Below are 20,553 nucleotides of genomic sequence, written 5' to 3'. Positions count from 1 at the left end.
ATGTGTAGGTACATAATAACATTCATGAATCTAAAAAATCAAAACGACAATAGGGGAGCCTTGCTTTCCTTCCTGTGGCGCTTTCGGTAACTTTTAATCTTTCCATGGGCCTGTTCGCTTCAGCTTATAAGCCGGCTGAAAAGCTGAAACGGCTGATTTGTTGTGAGGAAAAAATATTGTTTGGTGACTGATAAGCCGGCTGAATAAGCTGAAGCGAACGGACCCACTCACTACGACCTAGAAAAGCCAGGCCGTGGCTGACGGACGCCGCATATTTTCAGCACCCCAAACTGGACGGGACTTTTCCGTCACCGCACTGGACGACAACAAAAGGTACCTGCTGGTGCATCGGCCCCTGCCAGATTCAAGCATGTCTCGCCGTCTCGGCACATCCGCGCGCGCACCCAGGAATACGCGCGTGATCCCTTTCGGATCAACCGGTATATGCGATGCCGGCGCAAAGCGAACGAAGAGAGCATGTCGTGGGCAGGCTTCGGGATCAAGAAATCGCGACACGCTGGAAAGGCATCCAGAACGATAAAAGAAGTTGACCTGGAAAAAAAATCAGCAAGGACGCTGGCTGCTCGCGATCGGCTCCGGCGGCTGGACTGACGGCAATCGCTGGCACATGCGCAACCGCTCAACTGACGGCAAGTGGTGTAGACTGTAGAGCAGCAACGGGAAGCAATCATCTCTGCAGAAGTGCAGAGCCAAACGTTGGCTTGGCGCGGCATGTCGCCGCTGATCAGATAGAGGGTGCCCGGGAGGCGACCGATCTGTCCGTATCTGGGCCCCCTGATGCCGTGATCGTGGTCGGCGCCGAGCACATGGTGACACGGGTTCACGCTGCATCGTATGGCGTCAACCAACGGTTGGGAGGAGAGGAGGTCTCGGCCGAGAATGATGGGCAGCAGTTCGCGAGCGAAGCCGTGTTCAGGCTTCAGGCCGTGGAATCCGGCCGGGGAAAGATCTGCGACGTTGGTGACGTGCCGGGCTCAAGTTGCGAAAATGCTTGTCCGGTGGGTGGGTTGAACAGGCCAGGCAACATGGCCCTCTCGTGCGGTTGCACGCTCGATCGCATCGCATGTGCGCGGGGGAGGGAGGTCGCTCAAGTCCGCGGGCACGGCACAGGGGAGCGGCATCGGGGGATGGACGCGAACAAAAACTGCAATCACACCATCACTGGCGAGTGACGAGTCGCTGTCGTAGCCAGTGATCCACGCGTGTTCCCGCAGCTGCGGCGGCCTTTTCGTGGTTTACGTAGGAATCGGGGACTCCAACGAAGCACAACAACTGTTTTGCTTGATGGAAAAAGTGCGGACCAGTTGTAACTTGTAATTTGACGGCATGTGAATCACAATGATGAGACGATGCCGAACACGTCTCCTATCTAAACGAGGGGGAAATTGGAACCGGGTCCATGACCGTGAGACTAAGATATGGCGTGCACGGCTGCTGCACGAAATTAAGGTTGAGCTAAAGTTTAGTCCGTATCACATCGAATCTTCGAAGCTAATTAGACGGACTAAATATGAGTTAATTATAAAACTAATTACACAGCTGGAGGCTAATTCGCGAGACGAATCTATTAAACCTAATTAATCTATCATTAGCAAATGGTTACTGTAGCAGTACATTGTCAAATCATGAACTAATTAGGTTTAATAGATTCGTCTCGCGAATTAGTCTCCGTCTGTGCAATTAATTTTGTAATTAGTTTATGTTTAATATTACTAATTAGTATCTAAACATTCGACGTGAACTAAACGGGGCATAAGGATAGTGACAGTAAAGTATCTAAAATTAAACCATGTAGCCTATCCCATCCCAGGTCAAGTGCTGCAACCGATTTGTTCCAAGCCATAGCTCCTACCAAGTTGCGAAACGTCCTAATCCACCACCCGAAATCTGCAAGTGGAGCGCTGATCATTCCGACGCTGGAAAATTCATGGTTGCAAAGCAAGAAAATGCCCCGGTCTCTGTCCAAGCATCGTGTGATATTCACAGCCGGCGCCTCTTCGATCACATATAGTCCTGCAGAAAAAGGGATAGAAAGAAGATAGGCTGTACTGTTACACAGCCTTGGTCGCTCTCGGAGGAACCGTTGGCAGTTCACTTCTAAGACCGGGTTGTATACTTGTATCTGACGAACGGGTCAACAAAAGCAGCCGGTTTCAGACACTTCCCTGCGACGATGACGAGAGGCCCCGTCGCCGGCGGCTCCCCTACGACACCCGGCGGGCGCGCGCGAGGAAGTCAAAGCCCTTCGTGGAGTTCGGCGGATAGCTGACCGGCCGTCGAAGTCAACCCCGCGAGCTCGGCGAGGTGATCACGCAGGCCGTCAGCCAGCAGCACCAGCAGCTCCCTGCAGTCTGCAGCGCAATAATCACTCCGTCAGTCACCTGGCGCTACCAATCTCGTGGCTTGCTTAGTTCGGATCTCATCGACAACAACTAAATGTGAATTAATTATAAACTAATTGCATAAGTCGTGATTAATTTGCGAGACGAACCTATTAAACCTAATTACCTAATTAGTTCATGATTTAATTAGGTTTAATATATTCGTCTCGCGAATTAGCCTTCATTTATGCAAGTAATTTTATAATTAACCTATATTTAATACTTCTAATTAGTATATAAATATTTAATGTGATAATGATTAAACTTTAGTCCGTGAAACTATACGGGGACGACCACGTGACGGGAAGAGAGAGACTACGACGCCTCACCTGGGATCATGCTAAAGTTGTGCAGCGACACGGCGGCGAGGACCCTGTGCCGCGCCGGCCGGGAGGGGGCCAGGCACTGCTTCAGCCGCGGAACGAGCGCCGAGAACGCGGCGAGGGACGCGTCCGTGTCCGTGCCCGTGTTCGTGGCGTCGTCGTCGAGCGACGCCGCGAGGGAGCGGCTCAGCCACGCCGCCGTCGCCAGGCAAGCGGCCACCAGGTCGGCGTCGGGGGAGCCCAGGCACCTGGACAGCGCCTCCAGGAACGGCCTCCTTACCCCGCCCCTGCCGAGGAGCGCCGCGGCCGCGTGCCTCAGCCAGGCCTCGTTCCCGGCTGCTTCCTTGTCCTGGGCGGCCACACACGCACGCACGGCAGTAGGAGCTTCAGAAACTGTTCGTCCAAGTGTCAGTGTGGCCGTGTGTGCTGGCATGGAGTACCTGTGCGACAACATCTGAACTGGTAGGGCTGGCACGAGAGCCGTCGACGAAGCCGGCTTGTTTGAGCATCCAGTCCTCAACGAGAAGGTCGCCTGAGAAGGAGAAATACCCTGCCAACAGCAGCAGAGCTTTCCGAGTGCCCGGCACGACATTATCCTCGGACATGCAGCGTCTCAGAGAATGTGTGATGATCTTGGCAGCCTCTTCTCTGTAGATGCTGTCTTCGTTTGGCTCTACCTGCAATGCATTTTCAGGACTTGTAAAAGGTAGTTGAATTTGGAAAAATACAATGCTTTGAACAGTTTTCTGCAGACAAAATTCCAGGTAGCAGGCTAAGGGCAACTGGAGAGTCGCCTTGGGTGGCATACTTATTATTTTTTAAAGACGCACACGCACATTAAAGTTTAAACTTTATAATCTTTAGCTAATAATTTAACTATCAACTTTTCTTTATAATATAAATTTTATATGGTTGAATTTGTAATCAAATACACGGTACAATGATCATAAGTTTATAAGCATAGACAATATAGTACAAGATAAATTAATGGTTAAATTGTAATTTGGAAGATCGTGCCAAGTGATATCATATTTTATAATTAATGGTTAAATTGTAATTTGGAAGATCATGCTAAGTGATATCATATTTTATAAATACAAGCGGAGGGAGTAAGTCAGAGACTCAAACCGGGGCGTATGCCCCTTTCCGTCTAGTAGTTTTTTTAATATATGAAGCTAGCAAACAAACAACACGAGCTGTCTAAGCACCCATCCGTAGGTTTTCATGGGCTGTGACACTCGAATTTTTTCCCACCATACAATCCACGCCCAAAGCTCCTCCAATCAGCTGTTCCCAACTGGCCTCCACCACCGGACTGGCCTTCCACTAGCGACCGTTCCTGGCAATCCCAAAATTCCCAACTTCAAACCCGAACCTCCCAACCTCGAACCCTAAGCAGCACAACACCTACCGGTAACCTCGCCGGAGAGCATATACCAGAGACAGAGGAGAAGCTCTTTGGGAGCTTGGATTGGCAAGCGTTGGTCGAAGTAAAAGTCAAGTGTGGAGAGCCCGAGAGGCGAGAAACACTCGCGCATGGTATAGCAATCTCATTAACGGACATTTCATAGAGGAGGAAATGCAATAGAACGAAACGTACGGCAACAAGAGATGCACATTAAAGCTGCATACCAATGCATCGAAGTGCAACAGGAGAACAGCAACTGAGGCTTGATCTTGGACCGGCAAGCTCCGGAGATGCTCCAGTAGCACATCCATTGTCCGCATGACGACCGACTCTGTTCCCAATCCACGCAGGAGCAGTTCAAACATTTCCCTTCTGTAGAAATTAGAACGTTGAGAATTGGGATCTAAGAAGGCAGGACATGCATGTACAGAAATATGCTTTTTGTCACATCTTGAACAGGAAACTGCACCTTCTTAAGCAGGTCAGCTCAGTGAGCAGACCAGCTGCAATTCTCCTCGCTGAACGCACTTCACTATGGAGAAGCCGGAGAACACTTGAGCCATCGATCTTGATAGCCACGTAGTTCCTGCAGCTGCCTTCAGCCCTGATGCAAAACAGCAGGTGCTCGGCTACCCTTTGCTGCTCATCTCCTCCTCCTTCCTGAAACTCGTGCAGGAGAAAGTCGATACCACCGATCGCCATCAGGTGCCTTGCCTTGTCAAGCTTTTCAGACATGTCGCCGGCTGAACTGAAGACCTTGTCTATAACTGTTACACTCAGCTTCTCTTCAAGCCCGGTGCTTCCAGAGACGAGATTCTTGCAGCGTTCGGACTTCCAGCCATCTATCAAGCGTTTGAGCACACGGTTCGTGTCTGGAATCGACAAGCTCAAGAGTTCTTGGCCTGTGAAAGGGCACGTCCTGAAGCCTCTGTCTAGCCACTGCACTATAGCATGCCGCTCGAACGTTTGGCCTGTCTCGATTGTCACGGGATTGTTGAAGATCTGCCGCGTCAGCGGACAAAGGAAGTCGCTGGGAACGGTGGCGAAAATGGAGAAATGGTTGCCATCTGCGTCACTCTGGAGTGGCCCTTCACTGAGAAACTTACACGAAATGGCAGGGGTTCAGTATGCTATTGCGTGGAAATTTTGAAAAATGCTGATAGTGCATTTGTCCGTACCAGAACTCGAGCGTTAGAAGGTCGATGGCTGACATGTCAGAAATCGGACGATAACTTGTTGACGCATCCGATTCCTTGATCGGTTCATCTTCAACCTGATATTCAAGTACAAAACTTGTCAGAAACTTTCGGCTATCTCATCGGGAGAAAAAATCCAGAGGAAAATGCTAACCTGTGGTTCAAAGGTTTCTTTGGCTGAGTTGTTAGTCGTAAGGACATTTCCTTCTACCTGCAGCGCGGGAGTGTGGCTCCTTGCTTCAACAGCCTCGCACTCATAGAAAACGCTCTCTGCATCTGCCGCTATGGCGTGTACCTCGTCTTCCTCCTCGATTTCCTCAGATCGCTGCATTGTGCCGTCGTACGCAAACTTGGCCGGACTCGAACCCCCGGAGCTGAACACGACGTCCGAGCTGATGTCGTACGACGTCGACGCCGAGTACCTCGGCGCGCCGGCATGAACGGTGCTGGGAGGAGCAGGAACACCCGGGAGAGCCATGGCGTCCGTGCGCCCCAGCAGCCAGTCCCTGTAGTAGCACGCGAGCGCGCGCGTGCCTTCGTCCACCGCGTCCGCGAACGTCTTCTCCACCTCCTTCGCCCTCTCGTCCGAGCTCGCCGCGGCGGACTCGCGGTCGCGCCACGCCCGCAGGTGCGAGAGGCCCGGGCGGAAGAGCCTGTCCCAGAGCGCGGGGAGCAGGAGCGTGCGCGCCTCGCGCGGCGCCAGGCAGAAAGCCTCCAGGGAGTGCACGGCGGCGGAGTGGTCCCGCCTCTGGAGCGTGGAGACGGCAGACATGTAGAGGTGCGCGCACGCCGCGAGGCGCGGGTACGGGACGCCCGCCGCCGCGGCCACCGCGTCGGCGTCCCCGGATTCGAGCGACGCCGCCTCGTGGAGCTTGAGGGACGCGCGCTTCAGGTCGCGCGGGTCGCGGCCGCCCTCCCTGGCGGCCCGCTCGACGGTCTGCGCGTGTACGCGGAGGTCGAGCACGGCGCGGTGGTTGGACTCGCCGAGGCACGACGCGCAGCCGGCGCGCAGCGTGGCGCGGAACGCCTCGTCCTTGGCGAACCGCTTCATGGGTCCCGCGGCCAGGGAGATGAGCGCGGTGAGCGCGGACTCGTCGAGCGCTGGCACCGCGGCCGCAGAGGCAGACGCCGCGGTGCCCCTCCTGCCGCCAGCGCCACCGCTGTCGCTGTCGCCCTTGTTGCTGTAGCTCCTCGCGCTCGTCTGCGACGCCGACAACCTCCGCGTGGCGGTCGCGGCCCGCCGCTCGTCACCGGCAGCGTCCCTGTCGCCACCGTTCATCTCCCTCAGGCGGCTGCGGGCGATCACGTCGGACTGGGACCGCGCGGGCTTGCCCGGGCGCCGGTTGTTGAGCGGCATGCTCGCGGCTCTCGAGGACGCCGGTGCCGAGCCGTCAGACGACCTGCGACGGTTCTTGAAGCCGTCAGCTACGAGCAGGTCGCGGAGCAAGGACGACGACGGCGGCGGCGCCATTGGTGGGAAGGAAAAGGAGGACGCGATCGAAGCGACGAGGTGGTGGTGGTGGCTCGGCTACGCCATGCGGTGGCAGTGGAGCGGAAGCATCGTTCGTTGTTGGCATGGTACGTGACAGGGGCGACGTGGTGAAATGCGCGGAGGGGGACAGCGGGGAAACGGTCTCGCGGGACAGGGTGTGCCAAATGGGGCTTTTGGCGGGCAGCGCCTCGCTCCGGCTCTCCGGCGCCGGCAGTTTTAGATTTTTCTGTTAAGTTTTTCTGACCGTATCAATGGTTGCTGCGTCAAAGTGTCTGTGCGTCAGTGCCCATCACATCACGGCTCAAATTATGATCACCGTCCCTATCCCAATGGCGTTTACACTTTACAGTGAATCAGTCAGTGATCATGCAGTTGCCGTTTACTGGCAGGAGGCAACAGTGAATCTTCTGGAAGGTATCTTGCAGAGAGTGGGAGGTGCGGATACCGGAGGAGATTTTGGATATGTCTGTGGAGTGGTCCAAAGGAGAGAATGGCAGGATGCAAAGGTCCGAGGATGATGAGGTACAGATCCAGGATAAAGGTTGCAGGCTTGGACTATCGAGTTTGGCAAACTGCGACGGTGCCAACATCGGTTAACCTTTGTTTACTGCAACAACAGTCACGCTCAGCGTCATGCTCACGTATAAAAAGAACTGCTCAAGGGAATTGGTCTGCCCCCAGCAACCCGTACAGTTTTTCCCCCTCTAGGCTCTACTACTCTGCTAGGATTTGTTATTTGTATATTGACACATTGGGTCACTGCCATACAGGGGGAAAAAAAGTTCTTTGAAAGGAACATACAGAGAAACTTGGCATTGTATTGGCAGAAGTAGCAGCCGTGACATCTGCAGAAGTAGTATAGTAACCGAGGCAGAATTCGGTCATGAGGCGGACTGTTGTGCTGCCGTACCGGATGCCGTCCCCGGCGAGGCGGCGACTTCAACAGTTTGCCATCATGAGTTCAGTACAGCGGGGGCGTGGGAATTTGCTTCCAGTTCGCCGTTCCTTTTTTTCTTTTTTTTCTTTTTGGTTCGATCGAGTACCAAAGCTGATGTATGGGCTATTTATGGGCCACATCGCAGTCGAGTGTTTTGTTGCGCCGCGGATTCTTTTGGCCCATGCTCCGACCGCGGTGCCGCGCAGCCCGTCCTGCTTCATGTGGGCCGTGCGAGGAAGGGCATAGGCCCGACCTGCCTTGTTCTTTTTGACTGGGCCTGATCTGCACTAGACATCAATACATCTACATCATCATATAATAGTCGACCCCCTAAAAAAAAAGCATATAATAGTCGAGGAATTTTAGAGGATTAAAATACTATAGGAAACTCTATAAATTTTTCTATATTTTTATTGTATTTGAAATGCCTTCGAAAATGGTTTTGTGCCTATCATTTTTCCTAACACGGTAGGCTTTGTACTAGATTCCAGCATTCGAGCCGGAAGGTAAACTACTCGGTTTCGATAGTATCGATGAATGCCTAAGTATTACAGTTCGTCAGTGGGAGGTAAATAGAACTTGATTTCTTCATGGAGTACTCCATCGGTACGCAGAGAGGCTCCCCTCAAGTGAACCAAGATCTTGTGTAGTTGCCAAAGTTTGGAGGTATTAAATTACTGTTACAGCACTGTAGCACTATAGCGTTTCGTTTGTATTTGTGAATTATTGTCCAAACATTAACTAATTAGGCTCAAAAGATTCGTCTCGCAAAGTATAACAAAACTGTGCAATTAGTTTTTAATTTCGTCTACATTTAGTACTCCATACATGTACCGCAAGTTTGATGTAATGGAGAATCTTCTTTTTGCATAGTGCTAAAGTTGGGAGTTGGAAGTGAATTAAACATAGGGCCAAGTGATTACTGGTTAGCAAAAGAGCTCCTTTCATGTCATCAGCGGAGTGCCAACTGCCATCCGTTTTACCCCATTGCTCTCTGCCGGCCTAAATGACCCTCCTCGCTTATCCCCTTCCTCTCCACGACTCCACCTCGCATCCGTTGCCTATCGATCAGTACCTGTTCGAGTGTTGACGCATGCATGATTTGCGGAGTCGGCCACGTAACGTGAAAAGACTGCGAGAGGCGGCAGAGCCTTTGGTGCGGTGACCTCTGACTCCACTCGGCTCTCGATGCCTTTCCACTTTCGAACCCCACTGCCCAGCAGCAGTAACTTCCACGGACTCACACATCCCTGACCGCACTTATCTGAAGAGCCGGAGCATCGATTCCGAGCTCCACCCTTATCAGGTTTTCTCCTCCGCATGAGTGGGTGCGCGCAGCTCTCCGTCGTCCCCGTCAGTCGATGGACAGGGAAAAGGCGAGCGGCCCTCACCTAAAAGAGGTCGCGGGGCACGGCTCGCTCGCCTGCACGGCCCTCCACCAATCTGGGGACCGGAACAAGTCAAGCTGGGTGGCTGACACCTGACAGCAGGGTGTGCTGTTGACCTAACCGATCGTTCGCAGCAGCCAATGGCCAAATTGGTCCGTGCTCTGATCTGAATTCCGATGAAGTCGCCACGGCGAGCCCTCGACGCCCCGGCCTGCTGCCTTCAAGTGATCGGTATCAGAGATCACATTTCCAACATGAAATTCAGGTTAGTGGCCGAGAACCAAAGCAGCTCAGCTCATCGGTCCTCACCACATACAGTATGGTCGATGTAAACATCGGCGAGCCAGCCATTCGTTAAAGGCGACGCGACGGGTGATCTCTGGCCGGCATACGATCACCAGCGAGAAAGCCCGGGAGCGGGGCGCATCGTGTCACAGGTTCCCAGTGACGCGAACTGTTTGACTCATCTTTCAACCTTTTTTCCCCCCTGCATGCGCTTTTTCATCTGTAAAGCGAGGATATGCTATCCATCCCCTACGCGCTTATCGTGACGCACCACCCGTGTAAATTGTAATGCAACACCACGGTTCGTTCTTGGTCTGAATATATACACATATATATAAATACTCTTGTTTATCTGCTGCTGCTGATGAAGTGATGCCTGCAGCTGCATTTTCCAGAACACCTTTGCTCTCTTTTGCACCTCTGGCTCCGAGAGAGTGGGACGGTTGGGTCGGCTAGCTCAGTGTTTCTGTCAACTGTCATGCCGAGCTTTTTCTTCTCCGGAGCCTTTTGGAGCTGTAATCGATTGCTTTACGCTGCCTGCAGCTGTGCAGGAGTGAATCACCTGACCCTTCCTTCGGCGATCCCAGAAAGGATTTTCCGTATAGGATAAAAAGGGTCGTGTTTTTTGTCCCCAGAGAGACTGAGACCTCAGTCTGTGAATTGTGATAAGACCTTTGGCGTTGCATTTCAGAGCTGGCGAAAGGCTCGTTTCAACCAAAATAAAAGGGGAAAAAAAGAAAAGATAAGCGAGGTCAAAGACACCTGAGCCAATCGCGATCAGGGGCCGCGCTTTTCTTGCTTTTTTCCATCGCCCTTTTTGCACTTTTTTCAAATAGATCATAAGCTTGTCTTGTTCGCAAATTACCTGCAAACCCAGGGTGGTTTCCGCTAACGCTTGTATAATAAAATCGGTACGGGCACCCACTAATGCACACTCAGCGGAGCGTACGAGCGCCGCCTCGCTTCGCTTCCCCTTCCCTTCCCTTCTGCCGCTTCGAGAGCTCCCCGTTCCCTCCCTCCCTCCGGCTCCGGCCTCGCGGGTCGCGATCCGAAATCCGACCACCACCGGTCCCGAAGGCGTCTTATCACAGACACAGATCTCCGGCGGGTTTGGTTTGGTATGCCCCCGGAATCCGGCAGTGCTCCCTGCGAGGCCGCGCCTCTTGGGGTTCTGCTCCTGTGACTTCGCCGCCGTTTCTCCCGTGCAGATTGCGCTTGTTGACTGAGGTGCGAGAAGAGGAGACAATTTGTGGCATCTAACTAGGCACCTAGCTATTTCCTCCGCATTGTTGTACTATGGAGCTAATGGTCTCATCCTTCGCTGCTTTTCAGGTGGAATTGGGCGATGGTTGGTGTGCAGTAGGCAAGGCAATCGCCTCCTTTAAGCGCAACTGTCGAGTTGTTGGGCGGGGAGCGAGGTGAGGAGGAATTTCAGGGGCGAGTCCAGGAGGGAGATGAAGGATGTGGCCGTGGCTGGAGAGGATTGCGTCCGCGTGCTGGGACCGGGTCCGGAGGTACGGGCTTACGAGGAAGGATGAGGAAGACGGCGACGCCGGCGCCGGTGCCGACGACCTGCTGTGGTCGCGGGACCTCGCGCGGCACGCGGCGGGCGAGTTCTCCTTCGCCGTCGTGCAGGCGAACGACGTGCTGGAGGACCACAGCCAGGTCGAGACGGGCGCCGCCGCCACCTTCGTCGGCGTCTACGACGGCCACGGGGGCGCCGAGGCGTCCCGCTTCATCTCCAACCACCTTTCCGCGCACATCGTCCGTACGTCGCCCCCCTCTCCACATGAATCCGACCGGTTTTACTCTCTTGGGCTCCGTGAAATGCTGCCCACTGGCTTTCAGATCGGTAGTTTGGTTCGATTTTGATAGTCTTGGAATATTAGCGTTGAATTGTTGGGGGTTGGCTAGATTGATGCCTTTGTTATTTTTTCAGAGCTGCATGTGCAATAATCTCATTGATAAACTGTATTTATTTATTTTAAAGAATCTTGTTGTAGGTGCCAATAGTGGAATGACCATTTTATCCACGGATCATGTCTTAGTGACTTGCTTTGCACATCTAGCGTTGTATCATGGATTTAATTGGGTAAAGAAATGGGCTCTAGGTCTCTAACTATTCTTTCATTCGGTGTGTCATGGTGATTGCGGACTGGGGCCTTGTACTATCCTGGTTGTTTAGAGTATTGATCAGGTCGGAATATAAATTAAAGTGTTCCCGTTTATCTGTTCAACTACATGCTTATGTCATGGCTGTGAGTTTACTAGTGTCAAACAGTAATTGTTTAGTTCAGAGATTACCACATCATACATAACCCACTTGCTGTTGCTATTACTGTCAAGTACGTTTCAGACAACCCACTTGTTCTGTTTTGAGTTGGAAGAAAATATTCTTAACATGCTATTAACTTACAGGTCTTGCACAAGAACATGGAACAATGTCTGAGGATGTTGTTCGAAACGCCTTTTCTGCTACAGAGGAAGGCTTCATGTCGCTTGTGCGCAGGACACATTTGATAAAGCCTGCTATGACTACTATTGGATCCTGCTGTCTGGTTGGTATTATATGGAGAGGGACACTCTATCTGGCTAATCTTGGTGATTCTCGGGCAGTCGTTGGCTGTTCGAACGGACCAAACAAGATTGTTGCTGAGCAGTTAACAAGAGACCACAATGCTGGCATGGAAGAGATTAGGCAGGAGCTTCAGTCTCTTCATCCTGACGATTCGCAAATTGTTGTTCTTAAGAATGGTGTTTGGCGCATCAAAGGCATTATACAGGTAGGCAGCATCTTATTGTGACAAGTGTTGTACTAATGATGCTTGCAGGTATGCTGGATAAATTAGTGAAATCAAAGTGAGTTTTAACCCTGTTATTGTAGTGACTGGAAAGAGCTAATGTTATACTTTGGGTACATTTAATTGGAGACCAGTAAACATGATTGCTAAAAGTGACAACCAAAATGTGATCAATATGTTGAGAATTGTAGCATTTGTTCAGTAGTACTCCTGTGTTATACCATCTGAGTCTCAATTATTTTTCTGAAAACTTGTTCGAACATTTTCTCTCTTTCTGATCACATTTTATTTTTTTTCTGATCCACTCTCTTAGGTTTCAAGGTTACATTTTATTTTATTTCTTTCTGATCTATTCTCATAGGTTTCAAGGTCTATAGGTGATGCATACTTGAAGAAGCGAGAATTCGCTCTTGATCCGTCCACAGCTCGTTTCCACCTCTCTGAACCTCTTCGTCGGCCTGTTCTCACATCAGAGCCATCTATCTGTTCGAGAGTTCTTAGTTCACAAGACCGGTTTTTGATCTTTGCGTCAGATGGATTATGGGAGCACATCTCAAACCAGCAAGCTGTCGAAATTGTCCACAATAGTCCACGAGAAGTATGTCTTTCTTCTCTCTCTCCTTTTGGGCTTGAACTTGCAAATCTTTTTATATTGTTCTTTTGCTGATATATATTACTCTTTTTGTGGCAATGCTTAAATGTGTTTCCCTTTTTTCTGCAGGGTATTGCAAGGAGATTAGTACAAGCAGCTCTAAAAGAAGCTGCAAGGAAGAGGGAAATGAGGTACGGTGATATTAAGAAGCTCGATAAAGGAGTCCGGCGCTACTTCCACGACGACATCACGGTGGTAGTCGTCTTCATCGATCACGAGCTGCGGCAGGAGGGCCCTGCCTCTGTTCCTGAACTATCGGTTCGTGGTTTTGTTGATGCTGGAGGTCCCTCCAGCTTTTCAGGGTTGAATGACATTACCTGACACGGTAAACCTTGTTTGTCTTAAATGCCTGTCGTTTTGATGTAATATTAGTTTCAGACCGGTATTTTGTAGTTTCATTATTCTGTTCGTGCATAGTGCTACCACTCTGCATATATTCAACATTTGGCCATATCGGAATCGCGTTTCATTCTGGCGATGCGCCGATGTCTGGCTACACTATTTCTCATTTCCCTTTCCCGTCCTCAAGAATAAGATGCAGATCAGCAGAGATATATGCTATTGCCAACTATTTTCATGAGATTTTGATCAGCTGAAGTTGGCACTTGATGAATTTTTACATGGGAGGTGAAACCTTACCAGGATGTATGTTCTTGCTACTTGCTAGTAGGTTGATTTGTCACTGAGGTGAATCCTAGCGTCCACTACTCTTCGGATTTCCTAGCACTTCTCATCAGGTGGTTGATGGTTACCGCCCTTTTGCTGGTTGCCCCGTTGGTAAGCACTTAATTTGGTGACAGGAGTTTCGTATCCTGGCTGTGCTACGCTGATGGAGATGAGTGGTACCAGCTCTTTTTGTTTGTTTGCTGCTGACGGTGTAACACCGATACGGGCATACCAAGATATGGGATCAGCTTAGAACCTTTGCGAAATGATTGTGCCTTTACGGTTTTAGACCGAGACCAGCAACGTCATGCAGTCGTGCTGGACCTGCTGGTTGCTCTAGGCCGTTTCGGCCAGTTCTCTCATGACACCGAATCGAGCGATCTCCAGGATATCGTACGAAAATCAAATCTGCACCAGATCAGCGAATCACGGGCGATTTGGGGTCGCGACGTACGGGTGCAGGGCGTACCCGCACGGCGACCGCATGCAGTCGACGCCGCAGGCGTGGCAGCGCCGCGGCGGGGCCGAGCCGGCAGCGGGGACGTCGGCGAGGTGGATGTCGGGGAGGTGGCTCATGTGCTGGTTTCCATGGATGGTTGAAACTTCATTTGCAAGGGTAGGCGCGCTACTCGCTCTTAGCTTTCGCAGTTACAAATAACTGTTTGGAGGAGCGGGTAACCGTTTCAGAAGCGGGTGACACCATCACCCATCACCCGTCCTTGGAAACAGTATCTTTAGAGGCGGGTGACACCCCTGCAACTGTTTTCAGCCACCCTGATAATAGATTAAAAAAAAACCAAAAAGGAAAAAAATCGTGCGCTGCATCGGCTACCGCGAGCCCTGTGACCCAGCCGCCGCGCCGTGAGCACCATGCGCTGCCCCAACCACCGCGGGCGCCCGTGTGCCGCGCCGCCCACCGTGAGCCCCATGTGTTGGCTGCCGCATGCCACACCCTACGAATACGACTGGCTCCTTCCAAGCTCCTTGCCATGGCTCTCTGCAAGCAAAGCATGCACGCATTCAAGTTAACGTTTAGAGATGAAGCAATGCAGCTACCTATGCATGCAGCTAGCACACCGCTGATGTGTAATCCTATGCTCTGCCTCATTTGCTGTCTGCACAAAACAGAGTAACAGGAGAAGTCAGTACCTACACCGTGCACTACCGCAGGCCCCGAGCGCTGTCTGACGCGTGCCCCTAAGGCTGCAGGGTACCGACTGCTGTTGCTTGAAGCCACCGAGATAGGAAACAGAGAAGAGAAGTGAGAGGAAACAGAGACTGAGGGAGATAAGGTAGAGAGGGTATCCGAAGGAACGTTGGCCAAAGTAGTGCTTGGTTTGGATGGTGCAGATCGATGATGTGGCATATTGTTTTTCTTTAGCGAACTTATAACATATTTTTGAACTATTGAATAATTTAAATAAAAAAGTTGTCAACTACAAAATTTTAGATCTTGTCGAGTTTGATATAAAGTTTATCTTCATCTGAGGTCGTATGAAAAAGCTATGATTTTTTTTGCGTAGAACCGTTTCTAGGGGCGGGTCATGCTCACTGCACCTAGAAATGATTTCCAGGGCGGGTGACACCATTACCCGTCCCTAGAAATTATTTCTAGGTGCGGGTGGCGCCATCACCCGCCCCTACAATTATTTCTTAATTTTTATTTTTATTCTAAAATGTATTTTTAGCTATTAAATGATTTCAAATACAAAAGTTGTCAACTACAAAGTTTTATGTCTTGTCGACCTCTACAATTTTGATATAAAGTTTTATTCATCCGAGATGATATGAAAAAATTTATATTGAAAAAAATACATCCATTAAAACCCATTCACATGTAGTCACACATATACCCATACATTCACATATACTTATACATTTTGAAATATTATACAATCTCAAATTGAAAGCTCGTCAAAACTTCAAAAGTTTTTGGTGTCATTGAGCTCTACAAGTTTGATATAGAGCTTCCGTATAGCTGAAGTCATTTGAAAAAATTCAAAAGTTTTAGATTTCGAAATTAGAAAACTTATAATGATATTTTGAAGTATTAAACAATCTTAAATTGAAAACTTGTTAACTTCAAAATTTTAGATCTCCTCGAGCTCTATAAGTTTGATGTAGAGCTTATGTATAGCCAAAGTCATTTGAAATTAAAAAAGTTAGATTTCAAAACTAGATAACTTAGAATGACATTTTGGAGTAATAAAAAATCTCAAATAAAAAAAAATTAACTAAAGTTTTAGGCCTCGTCGAGCTATACAATTTTTATATAAAGTTTGGCTCCATCCGTGGTCATATGAAAAAGTTATGAATTTATTTTCACGGGACCATTCTCAGGACGGGTCATGTCATCACTCGCCCTGAAAATCATTTTCGTGAGCGGGTGATGCCATCGCCTCTGAAAATAGTGAAGGGCGGATCACCCCATCACCCGCCCTTAAAAATATGTGCCATTTGCAGGGCTGGTCACCCCTGCAAATGCTTTTTCAGGGATGGGTCGGAAGCTACATTAGTCCCACTTTTTTTAGGGGTGGGCGAAATTTTTTAGGTGCAGGTGGTAATTTCGTCCGCTTCTAAAAAAACGGAACTCCTCTGCAAATTGTTTTTGTAGCAGTGAACCGTCCTGGCTCATGGTCTCCGTGGTCTCTCGGTGTTTCTACTTTCTTGGTTGCGCTACGGGAGCTCTTGGCATGACGATTTGGTTTGTGACTGGAAAGGCATGGGTGCTGCTGAGGCGTCCGAGTTCGTCGTGGGCTCCTATCGACCTTGCAGCCCGGGTCAACTGCCATCCAAGTAGCCATGTGATGCTGATTCAATTGGTGCAGCATTTGGTTTGGGGCACCAGTCTGGGACGCTCGGAGAGTTGAAGTCTTCCCCGGCTTCTCTCCAGTTTCTTTCAAGTCGAGGCGGGCGGCGGTACGGGTTGGGGTGGGATGCGAGGATTTGAATCATCGATGAAAACATGTTCAATTTGTGCACTGGACCGCCATGGAAAATTTGAGATCTGTAGGACGGACCGTCGGCCCACTGAATAAGCAAAAGCAGGCCTAACCTGGGCTGGGGGATGAGTTAACATGCATGCATGTACGACGACGACGATTTTTTGCACGGCCCAGCCCACAGTGAACTTGAACTCGTCCAGCATATGTGGCGCTCTGTTCCATCCAGCCTACGATGAAGTTCGTTCCAACTCCATAATCGATGGGCTTTTATGCTACTGTTTTGCTCAAACCTCGGCCCTCGGGTAAAGCATTGTATTGACTACTGACTTCAGCAAACGTTTGGCCAGAAGCACTTTTTCTTGCCGGTCAGCAGATGCATCGAGTCCAATTTGCCAAGAACACCAAACAAAAACCTAGTGCATGCACACGCTGATGATGGCATGATGGTTGATGGGTGCTCCTCCGAGCTTTATCAGCAGCCACCAAGGTAAAGCAGTAAAGCTAGCGTTGTTTCTTCCCAACTACTAGTGTGTTTGCAGGCCCTAAGCCAACAGCATCTCAGTGCGGGTTCCATCCATGGGCTGGCGTACGTTGCAAAATAAGGTGAGATGAGCTTGCCAGATTGGTTAACCTTTTCTTTCCTTAACTTCCTTTCAAAGCCAGGTTCCAGATCAGTTCGTTCTTGCTCAGAGGAAAATTATATTGCCGTGCTGACGATGACGCCATCAACGTTGTCCTAATAAGGCAAAGAAAGAGCACGGGATAACCGCCGGAGCAGCTTCATCCAACCAATGCATGATTGGTGAAGCGTCATCAGTCTCCATCCGAAACCTAAAGACGGCACAGTTTTTCTTGAATTATTGGAGCTGCCAATGCGTGCGCTGCGTCGGATGAGTGGCGTGCGCTCCAACTGTCCGGTCGTAAACTGCAATTACTAAGAATAGATGATACATAGTTTCAAAAAAAAAAGAATAGATGATACATCACAGAAGTAGTTTAGAGGCCGACTATTTCCTTGTATACTCTTCGTGACGTTGTGATGCTAAACAACTAAACAAGCATGCGTGTGTAGGCATTGTAGGGCCTGTTTGTTTCCACCCTCCTAAAGTTTTAGCTTCTAAAAATTTTAGGCAGTTTTTAGGCATCTCCTAAAGTATGTTTGGTTGCATCTCCTAAAAGTGACTAAAGGCAATGAATGAAGTGGTAAAATGATCAAGATGCACCTCTCCCCCACCAACCCGCTACCCCTGTTCCCCTCCACGGCGTTCCTCGAGCTGAGCAGAGCCCGTCCGCCGGCCAAATCCCCGGCCTCCGCTCCACCATCTTCAAATCCCCACCTCCCACGGCTTCCTGACCCCCTCCTCTTCCCCCTCGACCACTCCTTGTCCGCCGTCGTAGCTCCTGGCGCCGGGAATGTCACATCCCGCGGCCGCCATTGCCGCCGGCCCAAGCTCGGGCGCCGCCGCCGAACACCACCTCCCCGGCCTCCTCGTCCCCAACAAGCAGCCAAAACGGGGTCGTGGTGAAGCCCCAGTGCTCCTGCGCCCATCACCGACCGCTCTCCCTCGCCGTGCCGGACTCCTGGCACCGCTCCCCATCCGTCAGCCAAGGCCACGGCCGCCCATGCGTTGCCGGCTTGTGCCTGTGTGCGTGGGTGTGTTGAGGGTGCTGGGTAGCGGCGGGAGTTGGGCGGCCGCGGCGGCCCTACGTGCGGCTGCTGGCCGCCGAGGCGCGGGACGCGGTGGCCGCGGCGCCCTGCGTGCCGCTCGCCGCGGGCTTCACGGCGAGGGATGGGCGGCGGCGGCGGGAGTCGGGCGGGAGAGAGAGGGTAAGGCGGGATCTGGCGTGCGGTGGGGATGTGTGCGGGGTAGGAGCGGTCCAGAACCGATTTTAGTCGGTTTTAGGAGGAGGTGAGGGCCTAAAATATTTGGACCTCCTAAAAGATTTTAGTCACTTTTTAGGAGAAGTGTTTGGCACTTTAGGTAATTTTTAGTCACTTTTTAGGAGGTAAGGTTTTAAGAGGGTGGAAACAAACATGCGCTAAATATAAAAGTAGCCAAGACACCCAAAATATTATGGGTTAAAAGGCGCCCTAACAAAAAGGGTCAAAAGAATTGCCCTAACAAAAGGGAGCATCCATATTTTTGAATTTGGTAGAGTCGATCGGTTCAATTATGGTTAAAACGGGGGTACAGTGTCATAAGATTGTGGTTTGGCTCTCCATATTCGTGCGTGCCGGATCAAAGTGGATAGCCATGTGATTGATTATACGTCGGTTTCTAAACACGTAATGTACTGGACTGCTGCTGGTAACATAAATTCAGGTCTCAGTCAATGTTCTGGTCCAGTTTTTCCGCGAGATCTCATCTAACTCATGCGATGCCGCCAGGAGCATGTGGTACTACCAATGGCAAAAAGCCATGGAAGCCAAGGCAACGGCGACGCCGCGACACCAACGGGTAACGCCTGGATTGACCCGGACGGATGGCACACCAATGCCTTGTTGCCTCGATGCCTCTCCAAGGAACCCAAGCGCCTGTTACGGTCTTACCATGCTGGACCGTAACGGAGATCACTCAAACACCAGAAACATTCCAGAAATAAGAAGAACTGGAAGAGACAAGTAGTGATACGAAGAAGAGGGAGTCGAGATAGGAAAGAAGAATGACAGCTAGCAGAGTAGAATTGTGATTTCTCCTTTCCATCATTGATTCCCTAATCACGTGATGCTTACAACTTTATACTCAGGTTTTACACGGCCTTGGGCCCACCTCACAACAACCTTTCCCACCGAATAAGCGCCAGCTCAGAAATCACGCACAACACCCTCGCCACCAAGTCTGACGCTCGTCCGATGATAACACGAACGGTAGCACGTCCAGCACCCTTCAATTGTTTCTGCAACATCAGCACACCCTCTTTGCCTTCGTCTTCAGTCAGTGTATTTAGCTTGCCATGGCCCTCAAGGACATGACACTGCCCCCTCCACGAAAACCAGCTTGCCCCCAAGCTGGTGCATCAGGAAATCGACGAGATATGTCATGAACTTCCTCCCAAGTAGCCAGGTCCGATGGCAAAGCTGACCACTGAACCAACAACTGAGAGACAGGTGAGGAACCTTTGGAAACAATACGATGATCCAGCAAAGCTACAGGAACAACTGGAACAGTAGCTTCCTCGACAACATTGGGCAAATCTTGACTGACTGAAACTGCAGCAGAAATATGTTTCTTAAGCTGGGAAACATGAATCACTGGATGAATACGAGATTCAGCTGGAAGATCCAATTTATACGCCACTTGACCCACCCGTTGCAAGACTTGAAAGGGCCCATAAAACTTGAATGCAAGTTTTTGATTAGACCGAGAGGCTACTGAGGTTTGAATATACGGCTGAAGTTTCAAATAAACCATATCTCCAACCTGAAATTCTCGCTCAGAGCGATGTTTATCGGCCTGAGACTTCATACGCTGCTGAGCTCGCAACAACTGTTGCTGAATCAAACCATTCAACATGTTCCTTTCTGTCAACCAGATCTCCAAATCAGGAACGCTAGTACTAGACAGTGGAGAAATACCAAAGTGCCTTGGGGGATGGCCATACAACACCTCAAATGGAGAATGACCCAAAGCTGAATGAAACGAGGTATTGTACCAGAATTCCGCTAGTGGCAACCATTTGCTCCATCGTTGTGGACAAGAGTGAACAGAACAACGAAGGAAAGCTTCCAAACACTGATTTAAGCGCTCAGTTTGACCATCAGTTTGCGGATGGTAAGATGAGCTCATCAATAATTGAGTATCCGACAACTTGAACAACTCCTGCCAAACATTGCTAGTAAAAATTTTATCCCTATCTGTAATGATGGCTTCAGGCAACCCATGAAGCTTGTAAATGTTGTCCATATAGACTTGAGCCACTTGTAAGGCAGTAAAGGGATGAGACAGTGGCAGAAAGTGAGCATATTTGGAGAATTTATCAATAACTACCAAAATGGCATTCATTCTATTTGAAGATGGCAAGCCCTCAATAAAATCCATACAAACAATAGCCCATGG

General features: G+C 50.3%; 2 protein-coding genes across 2 annotated transcripts; one reads left to right on the top strand and one right to left on the bottom strand.

The window, feature by feature from the left end:
• Nucleotides 1-1,796: 1,796 nt before the first annotated feature.
• LOC101770777 (putative E3 ubiquitin-protein ligase LIN) lies at nt 1,797-7,104 on the bottom strand. The gene is made up of 7 exons (XM_004976546.3): nt 5,484-7,104; nt 5,312-5,406; nt 4,603-5,226; nt 4,358-4,505; nt 3,166-3,402; nt 2,732-3,074; nt 1,797-2,372 (listed from the first exon to the last, which is right to left on the bottom strand). The coding sequence occupies exons 1-7, from the start codon at nt 6,798-6,800 to the stop codon at nt 2,257-2,259; spliced, it is 2,880 nt and encodes a 959-aa protein (XP_004976603.1). The 5' UTR covers nt 6,801-7,104; the 3' UTR covers nt 1,797-2,256.
• Nucleotides 7,105-10,376: 3,272 nt separating this feature from the next.
• Nucleotides 10,377-13,475, top strand: LOC101770366 (probable protein phosphatase 2C 43). Its single transcript, XM_004976545.3, has 5 exons — nt 10,377-10,658; nt 10,764-11,199; nt 11,850-12,214; nt 12,594-12,830; nt 12,954-13,475. Exons 2-5 carry the CDS (start codon nt 10,893-10,895, stop codon nt 13,203-13,205), a joined length of 1,161 nt encoding a protein of 386 aa, XP_004976602.1. The 5' UTR covers nt 10,377-10,658; nt 10,764-10,892; the 3' UTR covers nt 13,206-13,475.
• The last annotated feature ends 7,078 nt before the right edge of the window (nt 13,476-20,553 follow it).

This window comes from Setaria italica, chromosome VII, assembly GCF_000263155.2.
Source record: "Setaria italica strain Yugu1 chromosome VII, Setaria_italica_v2.0, whole genome shotgun sequence".
In the NCBI taxonomy this organism is placed as follows: domain Eukaryota; kingdom Viridiplantae; phylum Streptophyta; class Magnoliopsida; order Poales; family Poaceae; genus Setaria; species Setaria italica.
Note: the sequence above shows the minus strand (reverse complement) of the source record. Positions and strands in the feature narration are given on the sequence as shown.